Raw genomic sequence first — 18,432 nt, 5'->3', positions numbered from 1 at the left:
AACGCTGCAATTATATGGGGTAAAGGGAACATTACATAGTTTATATTTAAGTTGTAACTCAACAGTTAGAATTTGAAGTAGGCTGACCACATTTCCTTGAGACAAAAATGGGATGGGGCTATGTAATATTCTGTATTCATGAAAAAGTAAGACAATAAAAAAGTTTTATTACATAAACATATTGAGCTTACCATTATTCTTCAGTGACGGAACTTATACAAAATTTAAGTAGATGTGGGGCTGTATTTCACCATGATTGTACCATGAATACTTCTCTGATGAAGTGATCTTACTCAACAAATTTCAGTCTTTCAACACCTTATCATGGTGTTGAAAGACTTATCATGAATATTTTCTGTTCTGTTCAGAACAGAAAATATTCTTTCTCAACAGGAGCTGTGCTTCCTGAAAGACAGAATAAACTTTACAATATTACAAAAGTCTTGAAAGTCTAGGCATTTTCCACTCATTTCAGAAAAAATCTGTACCCATCTAGTAGATACAGGAATGTTTTCTTCTTCTTCTATAGATTTTTCTTTTTTTTCTGTGTATGTGATGAATTCCTCCTTCAGGCTATCCTGTATTTCGTTCCATTCAGGTGTCTTCCTTAGTAGCTTTTTTCGCTTTCTTTACTTAGGATTCCCATTTGGAGTGCTTAAGGATCAAAGCTGTATAACTGAGAGGAGACCTCCACCTAACCTTTGAAGGAATCCGGAGAACCGACCAGGGCTTCTGACCTAATGTCCAAATCTCGCCTTCTCGTGGTGCACCTGTTGGGTATCTACCCAGATACTGAACGAACGAGGATGGGTGGAAAATTTGGGATTCAACTGACCAAATTGTATTCTTATCGGCTTAAACCAATATACAAAATGATGGTACAACATGACAAAATTTAATGCTGCTGGGGTGTCGCCTGGTTAAACAAGGCCCCTGTTGTTTTTGCCAGGGAACCAGGGCAAACAGCGAAAAGTCAGCTGCTGGAACAAATCTGAAAGCACACCTCAACTCAACATCACCAGAGTTAAATATCGGTACTATCAGCATAAGAAGCCTGAATAGCAAAGAAATAGAGCTAGCTGAGGAATTAGATAAGTACCAGATCGGCATAATAGGAGTGACTGAAACAAAAAGGACAAAAACTGGTGAGATCTTTCTGAGCAATAAATACAAAATGTTATATTCAGGCAATGACAATCAAGGAAAAGAAGGAGTACCCATAGTATTCAACACAAAACATGAGGCTAATCTTCTTGAATGGCAGGCAGTCTCAAGTAGAGTGATGTGGGCAAATATCAGAATGGGGAATTGGACAATGAGACTTATTTATGCCTATGGCCCCATAAAAGGTTCTACTAAAGTAGAAGTGGAGTAATTTTTTGATTCTTTAGAGAAAGCAACTGACACAATGGAAAAGGAAAAGTTTGTACTTGTTGGGGATCTAAATATCAGAGTAGGAAATGATTGTCAGACATACAAAAATATTTTGGGAAAATTTGGAGAAAAGAGCAAAGCTAATAATAATGGCAAATACCTGTTGGATTTCTGCTCAGGACATGGACTGGTTATTACTAACACCATGTTCCAACATAAAAATGTGCACAAATTCACATGGAGAGAAGAGACAAGGAATAAGAATAGTCTCATTGACTATGTTATTGTTGATAGTGATGTTTTCTCCATGGTGTTGGACACCAGAGTGTTCAGAGAATTTGAAATTGGAAGTGACCACTATTTAGTCTTGAGCAGAATAAAATTGAATTTCATGTTGAAAAGAATAACATATAAGAAAGTTTTAAAGCGAATAAAAGTGAGCAGCTCTCAAATTTGAAGTATAGACTAAAATATACAAAGATTATTGAAGAAAAAATGAAAGAGTTTGAGAACAGGAACCAAACCTTGGAGATTCAGTGGCAAGCCTTGAAGAAAACCCTGATTGATTCAGTCAGAGAGGCATGCAAGGATAGAAAAATCAGAACTCGATGGTGGACACAAGAAGTTAAAGAGGCAGTGAAGAAAAGAAGAAAGCATAATAAAAATAAAAGTTCCTGACAAATAAGTCCGCTCTTAGAGAATACAGAGACAAATGTAAGAAAGCTAAACACTGTGTAAAACTAGCTAAACAAAAGTCATGGGAGGATTTGTCAAGAATATAGAAAATAAATATCAAGAAGGTGACAAAATATTCTGGAGGTTGTTGAAGAAGCTTAGGAATGGAGGAAAGAGTGCTGTAAAAAGAGTTAGAGATGATAAAGGTGACATGAAAATGGAAGAAAAAGATATTCTTGAAGTATGGAGTAATTACTTTGAAAAACTACTAAATAAAACAAGCAGTGATAGCACAGTGGTAAAAAAAACACTCAACAGGCATGCAGTCTGGAACACATATCCATACTTGAAGTAGAAAAAGCCATCAAAGGCTTGAAATGTGGAAAGGCAGTAGGGGTAGATGATATTTGACCCGAAATGCTGAAGTATGGTGATATAAAAGTCTTACAGTGGCTACATTGCATAATTCAGAAAGCCTGGACGGAAGGACGAATTCCTGATGATTGGTGTAAAGCTCTAATAGCACCCATATATAACAAGGGAAATAAAACTGAATGTGAGAATTAAAGAGGTATTTCACTACTGAGTGTTACTGAGATCTATGCAAGTATACTTGAAAAACAGTTGAGAAGAATTGTGGAAGACAAGCTGGATTCTGGCCAAATAGAGGCTATAAGGATCAGATCTTCACTTTACGACAAATAGTTGAGAAAGCATGGGAGTATAACAATGATCTGTATTTGTTTTGTCGATCTGGAAAAGGCATATGACAAGGTGCCAAGAGAGAAGCTATTCAATACGCTACAGTTATATAGTGTCAATGGGACATTATATCAAGCAATACTAGTCTTTATTTGAGCTGTAAGTCAGCAGTTAGAATTGAAGTACAGGAAGATGGTTTAATGTTAAATCTGGTGTGAGATAAGGATGTACATTATCCCCTCTGTTATTCATTATCTATGTGGATCACATTATGAAGGAAAGTGATATTAAACATGATATCAGAATTGGAGTAAATAAATCTGCTACAAGTTTGCAAGATTCCCTGACTAAATTGAATAACTGTTGAATAGATATGGTATGAAGGTCAGCATTAAAAAGACAAAGACAATGAAAATAGGTAGAATCGTTGAAAATGTCAACTGTGTTGTGAACCAGGAACCCGTGGAACAAGTAAAACATTTCAGCTACTTAGGCATGATTTTTAGTGAAGATGGTAAATTAAATATGGAAATAGACAATAGAATGAACAAAACTGGTATGGTAGGAAGTCAATTGAATAAATTCATATGGAATAAGAGAGAAATTAGTCGGAACACTAAATTAGCTATATACAAGACGGTGTTCAAACCAGTTTTAACTTATGGGGTCTGAGAGCTGGGTCAGAAGTAAAACACTTCATCAAAGACTAGAGATCGCAGATATGAGAGTCCTGAGAAAGATTAGAGGCTTGAGCATCAATGACAATATCATATTAAAAACGAGGATATTAGAAAAGAACTTGACATTGTCAGCATCCAGGAATGCGTTAGCAGAGCTAATCTCAGGTGGTATGGTCACTTAAACAGAATGGGTGAGGAAAGATTAGCAAAATGTAGTATTTCGCCATGTTTTTAGTGCCAGGTTAGCAGGAAAACGACCCAGAGCAAGACCAAGATATAGGTGGATTGATACGGTACAAAGTGCCTTAGATGATAGACATATAAGATCTGATAATGTTGTCTTGACAAGTAACAGACTGATTTGGAGGAAATTTGTAGATAGGAAGTTAGTAATGATGTAATTTGATGCTATCGATGGTTCCCATTCGTCCCGTTTGTATATAAAAATGTCTCGAGTTAATTCCAAAAGTCTCGCTTTTTTAAGTTTCTTTCACGAAAAAATGGATAAACTGATTTTATCTCGTTTTTAGTGCCAGTGTCTATTACAATGTTGATAATAATAAATTTTATTTATGATTTGTAATAATAATCATTGGTATTATAAATAATATAACTAACTGAGAGTAACTTATGCCAATGTTCTTTTTTCCCATGCTTCTGTTATAATAGTATCTTACTTGATCAGTACTTTGTGTGTTATAATTTTTATTGTTTTCAACCCTATAATGCCGAAAAACATAAGTGCAGTATTAATGATAATATTAGAAGAGAATTTCCTTTCAGTAAAGGTGTAGATGAAAATGTGGAATGTACTTTATGTAACTGTAAATTTTGCATTTCACATGGTGGTCGGTCAGACGTAGTCAACCACGTGAATATGAAAGAACATAAAGATGCTGTTCAAAGTAAGGCTTCCATCTGCAGTACAAGTAATTTTTTAATTGTGAAAACAAAGAGTGAAAGGGAAAAAGAGTTATCACTGGCAGCGCAGGAAGAATCCTTCGCATATCACACAGCAGTGCATAACCACAGCTTTAATTCCATGGACTGCACAACAGCTATCCTGAAAAAAAATTTTCAACAATAAATTCATATGTTCGCAAACAAAGTGCAAGGCAATAACCAATGTTATTGCATCATTGGCGACAAAACAGATTGAGGATGAGCTAAAAGAAGTTCGTTTTATATCAGTACTAATTGATTCATCAAACCACTTTTACATGAAATTAGTGCCTCTGGTCATTAGATATCATCCAGGAAAAGGTGTGAAGGTGAATGTGTTGGAGTTAGTTAATTTAGGTGGTGAAACTTCAGAACTTTTATTTTCTTATGTGTTGAAAGTGTTACAGAAGTTAGATCTTCTGAAAAAAGGTTATTGCTATATTAGCAGATAATACAAACTTTGGTGGAAAGGGAAAGGATAAACTGTACTTCAAAATGCAAGAAAACACTGTGAACAATTTAATTGAAATTGGTTGCCCTGCACATGTGATGCATAATGCTGTGCAGACTGCTTCAGTTAATAATTAACAAGATTTGCCAACATTTCCACATATATTGTGTACGAGTTGAGGAACTTAAATAATTTTGTTAATTCACAAACACAGAGTATAAATTTTGGGTAGCAGCAAGACAAGATGTGTCTCTCTCTCTCTCTCTCTCTCTCTCTCTCTCTTTTGCTTGCAATCCAGAGGGTTATTGACATGTTCTCTTCAGTGAAGTCATATTTTCTTTCAATTGACAAATGTCCTATCAGTCTCAAAAATTTCTCTGAAAATCCACTTTCAGTTACAATCCTGCATTTCCTTGCCAGCCTGTTAAAAACCTTTTATGATACCATTAAATGTATTGAAAAGCAAGATATAACAGTAATTGAAGTGAAGGATGAAACAAACTGGTGAAAAGGTTAAATTGTAGGAAGGCAGAAAAGTTTCGTACAACTACTGTGAGAAAAAAGGAGGACACAAAACAGTTGAAAAGTTTGAAAGCTATGCAGTAGATTTCTGTTGCACCTGTATTGAATATATTCAGGATAGGTGTGCACCATTTCTCACACCTCTTCAGTCTATGGATTGGACTAATTTGAAAGGAAAGGATCCTGCGACTTGGAAGAACATACAAGAAAGCTACATATTCATGCAGACAGCGTCACCAAGTTTTACTGTGAATGAAGAGGACTTATTTGATGAGTTTGTATGTGTGAAAAAATATTGTGAACGCAAATTTGAAGCGTGGAGTGAACAGAAGGATCAAAGTATCAGTGATAAATGATGTGAAATGTTTGCTCATTTTACAAAGCAGGGTATAAATTCTGGGAGTATTAAATGCCTAGTTAGTTTTTGTTTAGCACTGCCAGGAACTAATGCAGCTGTTGAACATGTTTTTTCATTAATAAATGCGCTCTGGACAGATGAAAAAAAAAATACAGACTTCAAATTGAGACAGTAAAAGCTTTAATCGTTGTAAAGGCATTTAAAGAATTTCTCTTGTACTGAGTTCTATGATTAAATATCAAAAGGAAAAAAATTCTTGAACGGGTACATAAATCTGGTAAATATTTTTCTAATTAAATATATTTGTGATTAATAATCCTTTTTTAAAGTGGATTTAATGTTAATGTATGTTTGTAGCAGTATTTAATTTAAAGTGCAACATATATAATAGTTTTATTTTTGTTTTTCTTAATTTTTAACGTCTCGGATTTTTTAAGTAAAAATTTCAGAATGTCCCAGATTTTAGTAAAACATTATGGGAACCCTAGCTTTACTGGCAGTTCATTGTGAAGTGGTGTTCCATCTTCCATGAATATGGTAGAGCCAAGGCTGCTGCAGTTGCAGAACAACAAAGTTGTGCACCATCTCTTGATACCTAATAGCAGAGACAGTACAAGTCACTGATCCTGTTGAGCTAAGTTCTTCGAAAAAGTATAGACCAGTAATAAATTATGCTGTGAAACCATGCCACACTGTGACATGAGGGTTATTTGCAGCCAAAATGCTGTAATTGTATGAGTTAACACTACTATTCAGGTAAAAATGTGCCTCATCACTTCATAACACCTTCTGCCATGCATCATTCACCTCCATTAGAGCTCAGAACATCAGGGCAAATTGCAGTTGAGTTTCCACATCACTTACATTGCGTATTGAAAGGATGGGGAGAACAGAAACCAGAACCCTTGTTCTGGGAACCAAACCTGGCAAGACATTGATTGATGCACTCATCAATCTAATTCTGCATATTTTTATTACTTCCATTATTTTCCACATTTTGTTGAGTCAGATGCTTTTTCAGTTTTGAGGTTGGGGGGGGGGTGGCTTTTTATGCCTAAGATCATCAAACTTAGATCCTCCTCAAAGAAACATGATAAATTCCTTCCAATCATATTTGAAGCTACGTTAGTAGACATGCAAGTTTTATTTTCAGCATTCATAAAACTTGGCATCAGTAATATTTATGAAATTTGCGAGCTATTTTGTAATCTATAAAATCAGAGGAAGATTATATGATAATCTTCCAATTTTTAATTCATTTTTAATTTTCATGTTTTGCATTTAGGAAACGAGTTGCAGTTGTACCTAGTCTAGTCGTAAATACTGCTACAACTTGAACAGCACATAAACGTTTATTCTATCAGTAAATTATTTACAACTTTCAGCACATACAAACCACATGTATAACATGCATATAGCAACACTCAATGCTCAAAGCCCCCCCCCCCCCCTTTTTTTTTTATTTTTATTTTTTTTTTATTACTCATGCCTGAAGTGTTTGAGATCACATTGATGGCCTCATGCACAACATCCAATGGAAACACTGCCACAGCTTGCTCCAAATCTATCTTCAGGCTGGTGATGGTTTCAATTGAGAAATTTTGGATTTTCATAAAAATCATGTTTGCATAACATAAACTAATTTATGAATATACAGTTTTGAGGAGGATGGGGGGCTTTTTCTGCCTAAGATCATCAAACTTAGACCTGCCATTTCTTGCAGGCTACTCTCATCTCTGACCACAATTTGAAGTCCAGTGGATTCACATCAGGACTTTTAGAAGGTGATATGTGGCCAGGCACATTGCCTCCAACCACTGTTGTTTGGTCCTTGCCTGGTGTGCAGGGGCTGAGTCCTGTTGAGGATCCACTGTCTACTCTGGGACAAGCTGTTGTTCAGGAGTCATACAACAGGTTCTTGATACACTTTGGCAGAAGCTTTGACCCTTTTCTTGCAGAAATGCAACTTGGATATCCACCTGAACAAGACCCCTTTCATGCAGAAATGTAACTTGGATAACCTCGATACGTCACTTCCTCCTCCCACCAAACCAACATTGACATAGTGCGATTTGTTTTAGTGGGGGTGGGGTGTATCTTGGTTATCCAAGTTCCATTTTTGCATGAAAGGGGTCTTTACTGTTTGATTAAATACTAAAGTGTATCAAGACTCCTGCAGCCCTTGATAACCTCTCTAAATCCTGGGTGCTGTGCAACTGTCCAGGACTTATATCCAATCATTTTGATGGTTAAATGCTTCTACAGTGAGAATCATGAATCCTTTTGGTTTATCGCTTTCTACTGCATAAGCTGTGATGTTAGGAAATGTCCAGTAGAATGATAAGTTCTCACCTCCAGGTGATCAGAACACCTGATGAATGGTTGTGAAACGTTCATCTCTCACGACATCATTTTCTATGTTTTCACAGGATTATGGCAGAGGCGTGCTGTCCGAGCCCTCACAAGCTGTTGCATTCTAACACAGTGTGGTCAACCCATTCTTTGGTGCTCAAATATATCTTCTGTATCATTATAATGGTTAATAGTCCAATACACAAACATCCTACTGATCCCAAGTGTTTTAGTGTGATGAAAATAATAGGTGACTGCATTCCAACCTTATGTTATTACAGCTACATGGTTCTCATAATCTCTCCACTGTATGTTAACCTGTATAGCTAGACAACTCTCTCTACTGATAAACACACAAGTGTTGGCTGCACACAGCACTACTAACAGAACCAGACTCGTGCAGTTCTGTGAGCAGTGTGGGGGTGTGTGTGTGCAGAAGTTGTAACCGTATTTATGGCAAGACTGTGCATTGTACTTGGATTGTTTTAGGCAGCTTGATTATCTGGTTTATTAAATATCATTTTTGCAAGTTTGCTGACTATGTTGTTTGTATAAAGTTTTTTAATTTGCTTTTTACATCTAGAAATACTACTTACAGAAAAACACGATGTCCAAATGAAACTAGTAAAAATGATGAGTGTACATGGACAGAAAGCACAACCCCTATTTATCGAAAATATGATGAAGATCTGTATTTTATTATGGATGGTAAAAATGTCTTGGGAACTAATTCTACACGTATGACTGTTAAACATTATAAAATAAGTAAGTAACTCACTGTCATTTGTGGCATGTTTGTTTTTGATATAACTAGTTCTTTTCATAATTTTTTGATAGCAATTTGTTTCAGAGGTAACTGTTTTCTCAATAAATATGCACAGATATTATCTTCAGTGCTAAGATTAGTAGCTACTTTAATATTTGGGCAAATTTTAGTGTTCATTTTATAACATTTAATGGCAAGTATAAGTTAATTGATTATTTATCATTTCCTTCTATTACTAAAATTGGATATTGTAGATTGGAAATATAAATTTTATCTTTGGATTATTTCTTATACAGAAACACTTAAAAGGTTGTGGTTATGAAAGCCATGCTTTTTGACAACTAATTTTTTCCAGTAGCAAGGCTTATACGTTGGTCATACATAACTGGTAATTAGCTTATGGAATTAACAACACATATAAAGGATATTAATTAAAGGCAACTCTAATGAATAACTTCAATATTTCGGCAGTGTCACGTTGCCATCTTCAGGAACATCAAATGTGGTATGTGCATGCAGACACTAACAAAAGCAAACGAGGAAGAAGGCAAGAAACTAATATTGTTCCTAAACTCCTAATGGTGCCCTCTGGCAGGCTAATTTGGTTGTCTTGGCTGTTGGGCTGAAGTTCTCATAATGTAAGTCTCCCAAATTTGGGGTAGTTTCATGCACCCCAATTTGTTGGGGTTTTTGAATGTTTTTTAGAGCTGCTGATGATTCCTTGAATAATCTTTCGTACTTAAACTTGCTGCGGTGTATTATTTTAATTTTCTTCCAACAAATTCTATGGTTGGTATCTAAAGCATGGTCTTCCAGCCCAGAGTGGCTGTACTGGTGAAACCGGATGTAGTCTTTGTGTTCTGAAATCCTGATATTTGCTGTCCTGCCTGTTTGGCCAAAGTAGGACAATTTGCAGCTTCAAGGGACCTGGTATACACCAGGTAGGTCTAGGGGAAGTGGTTGGTCTTTGGTAGAGTGGATAAGGGATGCCAACTTTTTATATGGTCTATAACAAGAAGTCGAGTCATATTTTTTGAGGATATTGAGTATTTTCTCAGAGGTGCCCTGGATGTAAGGGATGGTGATAGATTTAGTGTAATCTTTATTGTGGATCGTCATCTGAGCAGATTAATTTTGCCCTGTTGTATAGTGTTTTTATAACCCCATATTGTTGTGAGGGGAGGGGGGATTGCTGGCGAATGTATCTGCCAGTATGGGTGGGTTTTCTGTAAACAGAGAGAACCAAAGATCCATCAAGCTGGCGAGTAATTAAAGTGTCTAGGAAGGGGGAGGGTGTTGTTTTCCTCTTTTTCTAAGGTGAATGGAACTCTGGGGTGTTGGTTGTTTAAGCATTAGGAAGGAGTGGAGTGTATCTGAGCCATGTAGCCAAATAGCGAACACATTATCCATGTATCGAAGCCAAATAGTGGGTTTTTGTGGGGTGGAGTTTAAGGCTTTCTCTTCAAAGATCTCCATAAAGAAATTGGCCAAGGGTGGGGAAACCATAGAATTCGTTGGAAGAAAACTAAAATAATACACTGCAGCAAGTTTAAGTACAAAAGATTATTCAAAGAATCATCAGCAGCTCTAAAAAACATTCAAAACTTCAACAAATTTGGGTGCATGAAACTACCCCGAATTTGGGAGACTTACATTATGAGAACTTCGGCCCAACGGCCAAGACAACCAAATTAGCCTGCCAGAAGGCACCATTAGGACTTTAGGAACAATATTAGTTTCTTGCCTTCTTTCTCATTTGCTTTTGTTAGTGCCTACGTGCACATACCATATTTTTATGTTCCTGAAGATGGCAACGTGACGTTGCTGAAATATTGAAGTTATTCATTAAAGTTGTCTTTAATTAATATCCTTTATATGCATTATTAATTCTGTAAGCTAATTACCAGTTAACTAATTTTTTATAATTCATTGAGCTGGAAAAAAATGAGTTGTGATTCATCCATCATAACTCTCTTCCCTAGCAGTGTAATAGGCAGGAGATTTGACATCTGAGCCACTGTTTTTTGGTTCTTGGCTCTAGGAGGGTAAAAAAAAAAAAGGGAGGAAAATATGTTAGAATACCTGGTTATCACATAAACAGTTATGTGATAACCAGGTATTATTTTATACATATATATATCACAAACGATTCATTTTGATGCCATTATTAAAGAAAAATTTATTTTAGGTAAGACTGGATGTAAACTAAATTGTTCTCTATTAGCTAAAACTAAAACACTGTTGGTGGTACAGCATAATGAAAAATCAGGTGGATTGGAACATCCCACTATTTTCTTTAGAGAACAAGGGTTGAAATGAATGAGTGAAAATACTTGAACATTGTGAACAAAACTGAAGATAGGAAATCATTGCTGTGCAAAACATCTCTGAAAAAAGTGGTAGAGCTAGTAAAGGAATTATACAAATAGCATGTTGACAATTGGAGTTACTAAGTGAATATCAGTAAAGTTGAGATCTTTTAAACAATAACTGCTAGATGATTTATTTAGGCATTGTGGGTTAGGGAAAGGGAGAAGTAACAAGAAGTGTTGAACACCAAGTATGAAGATGGACTTTGTAAATGGAAGATAGGCCAAAATAGAGTGATGCAGACAAATTTCAAAATAGGAAATTGGATAATGTCACATAAGTGTGCTTATGCTCTTATTGAAGGTTTGAGTACTTAAGAAGTAGAAAGTGCAGCCGGTTAAAAAAAAAAAAAAAAAACTGTTAATACCAAATAGCTGGGCTGAAAATGAATCTCAGAGTTAGAGAAATGTTCTGGGCAGATTTGGAGAGGACTGAGTGCAAAAATATTGGTAATAACTATGACTGCTGCATTTCTCCTCCAGACACTGTCATTACTAATAGCATTATTGATCCCGTGTTCCATTACAATGATTTACATGGAGAGGAAAATATAGGCAAACCCCAGCATTCTTGGAAATGCGTTTGTAAGTTGAATTTATTTTTTTATATTGTTAATGTGTTTCTGAAAAAAAATTATAATAGTATCAAGTATAAATAGTATAAAGATAGTGAAAATGAATCATTTGAAAATAGTTAATTTATTCAATTGGATTAATTAATTGAATAGGATGTCCTTTTTTGGCTCCTCCTTAGAAAGGAAGGTCATGTGCTGTATGCATAAACTGTAATAAAATAAAAAAGACTAAATAGTAAAATCAGATGTATGACTAAGGGATGTAAATTTCTTTTGTGCAAAGTTCTTGAACTAGAAGGACAATTTTGTCTGGTTGATGTAATGGTGTGACTGAGGTGGAAGTGCAGAAGTTGTACCATTGACATTGGTGTCAATGGTGCAACTTCTGCAGGGAGCAGTTTTTTTGCATTTACCTCATTCAGATTAGGATTTGTAGAAGTTTTTTTTGCAGTGGTTGTCATTGTAGACTGAGAGTGATACTAGAATTTTTGTCTTGACCACATGTGAGATACTGATTTCTTTTTTGCTTGGATTATTGCAGCATGCCTGTTTTAGAGCTTGTTTAATAGGGATAAATAGGCTTATGGGAGAGATGGAGACTTAATCAGAGCAAATATTTTATATAAGGAAATCAAAAACAATGGCCTGACCCTGAGGAAGAAGAGTGGAATGATGGAAATTATCCCACTTAGCATCATTGTGTTAAAGGATATGAAGGATAGGAGTGGCTGAAGGAAGTGTTTATGGGAGGGATTCTGCAGGAAAAAAAAAAATTCAGATGAGGTTATAGTCTAAACTACTGAAAGTAGAGCTTACATCTGTGGTATATGTTTAAGGAAATCTGGGTTAAAAAGAAAGGAAAAAGGATGATGTGGATTATATGGACTTGTAGATAAGTGGATGATTCATATTAAGAATAGGAGGCTCTAACAGCTCTTTCAGCATGTTGTTGAAATTGGAAAAGAGAAGCTAGTTGGAATCAATATCCTCAAGGAAGATGACTTCACTCTTTGCTTCAGCTGGATCGCAGATAATCTAGCTTCAGTGATAAAACGTTGGAGAGGTTAAATTTGTCAGGGTTAATGAGAGATAGAGAAACGCAAATAGAAATTATGGAAATTATCTCACTTGACAGCAGAGTGTTAAAGACATGAAGAATGGGAGTGGCTGAGAGAAGGGAGATGTTCATTGGGAAAGAAAATTCAGATGAGGTTATAGTTGGAGCTACCAAATAGCAGTACATAATTTAAAAAAGATTTAAACACCATAGTGTGGTGTTTAAATATTGTATTGGTCTCTGTAAATTATTTTCTGTATTTAGTGTTTTCACCATCCTCTGGAGACATATGCCATGATTAAAGTATTCGGTCATTGTATTCATTTATATATAATCAAATTACTGATATTTATCCTCAAAGGAACATGAATAGTGTATATTTTGTGTCAGCAATTTTTCTCCAAACTAATCTTATATGTCAAGTCACCAGTATTGTCAGATCTTATATTTTGGTCTTCTAAGTCGATTTTAAAAACTGCATTAATCTACTAGGATTTTGGTGTTTCTTAGAATCTCTTTCAAGCCATTCTGGCACCAAATACCAGCTTTGCTAACTTTTCTCATTCTACGTCAGTGAACATACTGCCTTAGTTTAGCTCTGCTCACATATTTTTGAACTAACATTGTCAGGTCCTTTATAATATAAATTTTAAATGATTCTCCATTAATGCTGTCTTTTACTCCTAATTTTTCTCAGTGGTCTCTTAGTCTTTGAACAACTATTTTATTTCTAACCCTGATCAATGAGTAAAATTGGTTTGAACACAGTCTTATGTACTGCTAGTTCAGTGTTTTGAATTTTTTATTCCATATAAATTTATTCATCTGTATCTCAACCTTACCTGCTTTATTTATTTTTTTAACAAGCCAGTTTATTTTATAAACTTTCCAGTAATATAATTTCTTGCAAATTTTAATTTAATTTATAACCAAGTGACAAAATATTTTACAGCTATTTTATATACAGTCATACCCCGAAGTTATGCGGTAGGTGGGACCAACAAAAAGCACGTAACTCAGGGTATAATTTTGCATGTAATTTATATATACAAACATACAAAATATTAGTTAATTGGGACCAAATGTTTACAAAAACACCCATATTTTTTAAGAAATATAATCATAATTGTAGTTTTACTTACATAAAAAAAAGAAAGTTATTTCGATGTCGATGGTTTCATAAAATCTAATAGATTCGTCTGACGGCATAATGTCTCTTTTTTGTCACACAAAATTTCTTCATAGCAAGCCAATGATTTTTTTATTCCTTGCCTTGTGGTTACAATTCATTTCTTGTTAGAATCTATGTCCTCCAAAATCTGCAAACCTTTCTTTTATGATTGTTCTTACTGTTGATTCCTGTAGATCGAACTTCTTTGCTAGCTCACAAATTTTCATTACGTCTTCAAAATCCTTAATAATGTTGAGTTTTGTTTCCAAAGTCGATGTTTTTCTTTTCTTGCTAGCTGTAGAAGAATCGGACTTGCTTCTTTTGGATGACATTATTTTTTATGTGATAAAATTTTTATCAAGAACATAACATTAAACAATCGCAAGGTTTGTAGACTATGAAAATTGTGTATGAATAGAGACTGCACGAAACACGTTGGTGCCTGTTCACAGCATGTGCGACACCGGCGAATGCGGCCGGCGCCAGAAAGATATGACTAGTGGTGAAGCGGGATAGGAATACGTACATATAAGAAACCACGTAACTCCGAATTCACATAAGTCGGGGTATGCTGTATTTCCAAATTTTTGCCATCTTCACTAAAATTGTGCTTTAATAGCTGAAGTATTTTATTTATTCTATAGCTTCTTCATCGAGAGTGCAGTTTTTGTTTTCCAGCTTTCTGCCTATTTTCATGTTATTGCTTATTTTCATGCCAAATCTGTTTACAGTTATTCAGTTTAGTTAGAGTCCAGAAGGCTTGTACCAGATTTATTTAGAAATTATCATCTGCATAAATGAGCTAAAGATTTCCAATTTTGATATCAGGTTTAATACCACTTTCCTTCATAATGTGATCCATATAGATAATGAATAACAAAGGGGATAATGTACATCCTTGTCTAACATCAGATTTAACATGAAACCATTTTCCTGTACTTCCTTTCTAACTGCTGACTTAACCCAAATAAAGACTAAGTATTGCTTGATATAATGCCCCATTGATACCATATAACTGTAGCGTTTTGAATAGCTTATCTCTTGGCACCTTGTCATATGCCTTTTCCAGATCTACAAAACTTAAATACAGATCTTTGTTATATTCCAACGATTTCTCAACTATCTGTCATAAAGTGAAAATCTGATCCTGAAGCTTTTATTTGGTCTGAATCTAGTTTGTTCTTCACCAAGCTTCTTCCACAATCCTTCTTAACTGTTTCTCAAGTACACTTGCATAAATTTTACCAGGAACACTCAGTAGGGAAATACCTCTGTAATTCTCACATTCAGTTTTATTTCCCTTTTTGTATATGGGTACTATGAGAGCTCTACTCCAATCATCTGGAATTCATCCCTCTGTCCAGGCCTTCTGAACAATGCAGTGCAGCCACTGTAAGACTTATACTTCCATACTTGAGCATTTCTGATCGAATATCATCCACTCCTGCTGCCTTTCCACATTTCAGGCTTTTGATGGCTTTTTCTACTTCAAGTATGGATGTGTATTCTGTGCTGTCACTAATTGTTTCATATAACAATTTTTCAAAGTGATTACTTCATACATCAAGGATATCTTTTTCACCAGTTTTCATGTCACCTTTATCATCTTGAATTCCTTTTGTGGCAATCTCTCCTCCATTTCTGAGTTTTTTTCAACAACCTCCAGAATATCTTTTATTTCTGATATCCTGATATTTATTTTCTATGTTTTTACATGACTTTTGTTTAGCTAGTTTTGCAGTGTTTAGCTTTCTTGCATTTGTTTCTGTATTCTCTAAGACAGTGCTTCCCAAATTTCTGGATGTCAGGGACCCCTTTGGAAAAATTAAAATATTTCACGGCCCCTCGAAAAAAAATTGTAATATAGACATATATTATTATAATATTTATTGTATTTATATTCAATACAAAACATACACAGCGAATATTGCAAAAATCAAATGCAAATATTACATTTTGAGTATCTTGCATACACATTTGACATCGCACGTTATCTCATATTTTATATAGATAGATATATTGTTATTGTACATTTGCAGTACAAGCACATGAAACGTAAAACGATTAGTAATAAGGAAAGAATTAAAAACATAAAAGAAGTTTAATAACAATTTAATGTGATGAATGTGTCTCAATACTGCTGCACAAAAAGTCAAATCAGGTGAAATATTTGAAACTCTTAGATTCCTGCTTTGAAATGAAACTTATATGAATAAGCATATATATTCACTGATATTCATTAAGCGCCGAAATACGCAGGAAGCAAAATTTGTGAACCTGTACCAATGTGTGATTTTTTTCCATTAAAATATAAAAAATAACAAAAAAGAAATAATAAATAATATAAATTAAATACGTTTCTTTTAAGATAAAAAAAAATCTACTTAGTCTTAAAATTTAAAATTTGTTTTCATTATTTCACGGTCCCCTTCCACAAAACCTACGTCCCCCAAGGGGGCCGTGGCCCACAGTTTGGGAAGCACTGCTCTAAGAGCGCAAGCCAACTTATTTGCCGGGAACTTTTGATATGCTTTTTTTCTTTTCCTTCACTGCCTCTTTAACTTCCTGTGTCCACCATGGAGTCCTGATTTTTCTATCCTGGCAGACAACCTCACCACATGCCTCTCTGGCTGAATCAGTCAATGTTTTCTTCAAGATTTGCTACTGAATCTTTGTCAAGGTTTGGTTCCCGTTCTCAAACTCTTTCATTCATTTTGGAATAATGTTTGTTTAGTTTAGTAATTAACTTAAATTATTCAAAATGTTTGTAATAATTAATTCCTCTCAAGAAGCTAGGAATTGATGAAATGGTTTTGGTTCTGCTTGTTTAGTTTCAAAATTAGGCAAAATAAAGTCTTATGTCTACAACATCTAAGCATAAAATGCTTTAGATTCAGTTATTGTGATGGCAACTATCACTTATATAATGCTGTTGATAAATCTTTTTATGTAATTGTTTCAGATGATTTCTGTAATTGTTGTTTTAATAGTGATTACTTTGATGATTTATGAAGTTAATCACTGGTGTGAAATATCTTGATTATTAGAAGCAAATGACTTAAAAAAATTACCTTTGTCTACTAGATCAGATTCTTGTATTATGCAATATTATTCCAGCCTTGGTGTTAATGCGATAGATTTTCAACCTTGCATGGCAGAATTAACTTAGTTAAATAAATCTGAGGTTGTTTGGTGAAATATATAGCATTTGGACTGTAAAATGAATTTTCATGAGTAAATAAAAATTTGAATAAATGTTACTCCTCAACCATCCTATGAATAAAATAACATTTTTTTTTTATCTTTAGTTTAATATAGATATTATTAATGTTTTGTTAGTGTTGCCAAATCGACCTGAGAAGATAATTGCTGCTGAAATTAGGAAGAATAGTATTCGGCTAACTTGGTATGCTCCTAAAGGGCTTGAAAATGGTGAATTTCCACCTGGTTTATATTATCAACTTTATTATCAAGAACAAGAGGAATGGCCTGATTTTTCAAGCAAAGAGGTATTATTTCTCTGCTGCCTTTTTTTAAAATTTTTATTTTTATAAATCTGGACAATAGATCAACTGCCATAGACCAACTGTTTGATTTATTATACTCTGCTGTCACCTCACTCCATGCTGCAGCTGCAATGGCCTGAGCAAAAGTGATTATTAAATAATATCCTGGTATGTTTTAGGAATCAGTCTGTTAACATAAGTATTTTAAATTGAAATATTCTTTTCTTGCTGAGGTAATTTGTGTTTATATAATATTCTATCATTGTGGTGGATACTGGAAGTAATACCATGATCACTACTAAACGCAGAAGCTTAATACAGTTGGTCCTTGACTAACAATGTGCACGTCCTATACTTATATGGCCATCCCATTAACATGTTCACCAAATACAACTTCATGCCTTCAAACTATGGACCAGAATATTATTTAAGAATCACTTTACTCAGGCTATTGTAGCTGCAGCATGGAGTGAGGTGACAGCAGAATGTAGTGGTGTTTTGAAGAAGCTTTCATTCATCCATCCATCTATTCATTGGACATCAATAGATGCCATATGGTCACTCAGATGCCACTGCCACAGCAGTCCTCACTAGGTGGTCCTGCTATATGCCTTTCTGGAGGCTCCAGTTCTCTGAAGATCATTCATCCCCCCCCACACACACAACACATACACCATCCATCCATCTTATTGACAGTCTACCTCTTCCACTTTTTCCAGGAACTTTACCTTCTATTACTGTTTTGAGAAGTCCTTCTTTAATCCTTTCAATGTGTCTGAAGTATTTCAACTTCCTTCTGTGAATATCCTTAAGGAGTCTTAAATTTCTGCCGATCTTTTCTAGCATTCATCCATTTGTTGCCTTTCAATATGTGATAACCTCAACGGCTTTTTGTTTTTCCTATCAGACTTCTTTAGGTTCTAAGTCTCACA

General features: G+C 34.8%; 1 protein-coding gene across 3 annotated transcripts in view; it reads left to right on the top strand.

Annotated features, from left to right (window-relative positions):
• The window catches only part of LOC150096729 (uncharacterized), a 357,894-nt gene that overhangs the window by 178,998 nt on the left and 160,464 nt on the right, over positions 1-18,432 (top strand). For 2 of the 3 annotated variants that reach the window (XM_090408396.1, XM_090408395.1), the window contains exons 5-6: positions 8,640-8,821; positions 17,334-17,503. In XM_090408396.1, coding sequence (XP_090264522.1) covers positions 8,640-8,821; positions 17,334-17,503 — 352 coding nt within the window. The remainder of the gene's footprint in view (positions 1-8,639; positions 8,822-17,333; positions 17,504-18,432) is intronic. The other variant, XM_090408397.1, reaches the window with a different exon arrangement.

The sequence above is a fragment of the Typopeltis vanoorti genome, chromosome 18, assembly GCF_054136105.1.
Source record: "Typopeltis vanoorti isolate ZY-2024b chromosome 18, IOZ_Tvanoo_1.0, whole genome shotgun sequence".
In the NCBI taxonomy this organism is placed as follows: Eukaryota; Metazoa; Arthropoda; class Arachnida; order Uropygi; family Thelyphonidae; genus Typopeltis; species Typopeltis vanoorti.
The sequence above is the reverse complement of the archived record's forward strand: the minus strand, read 5'-3'. Positions and strand labels throughout refer to the sequence as shown.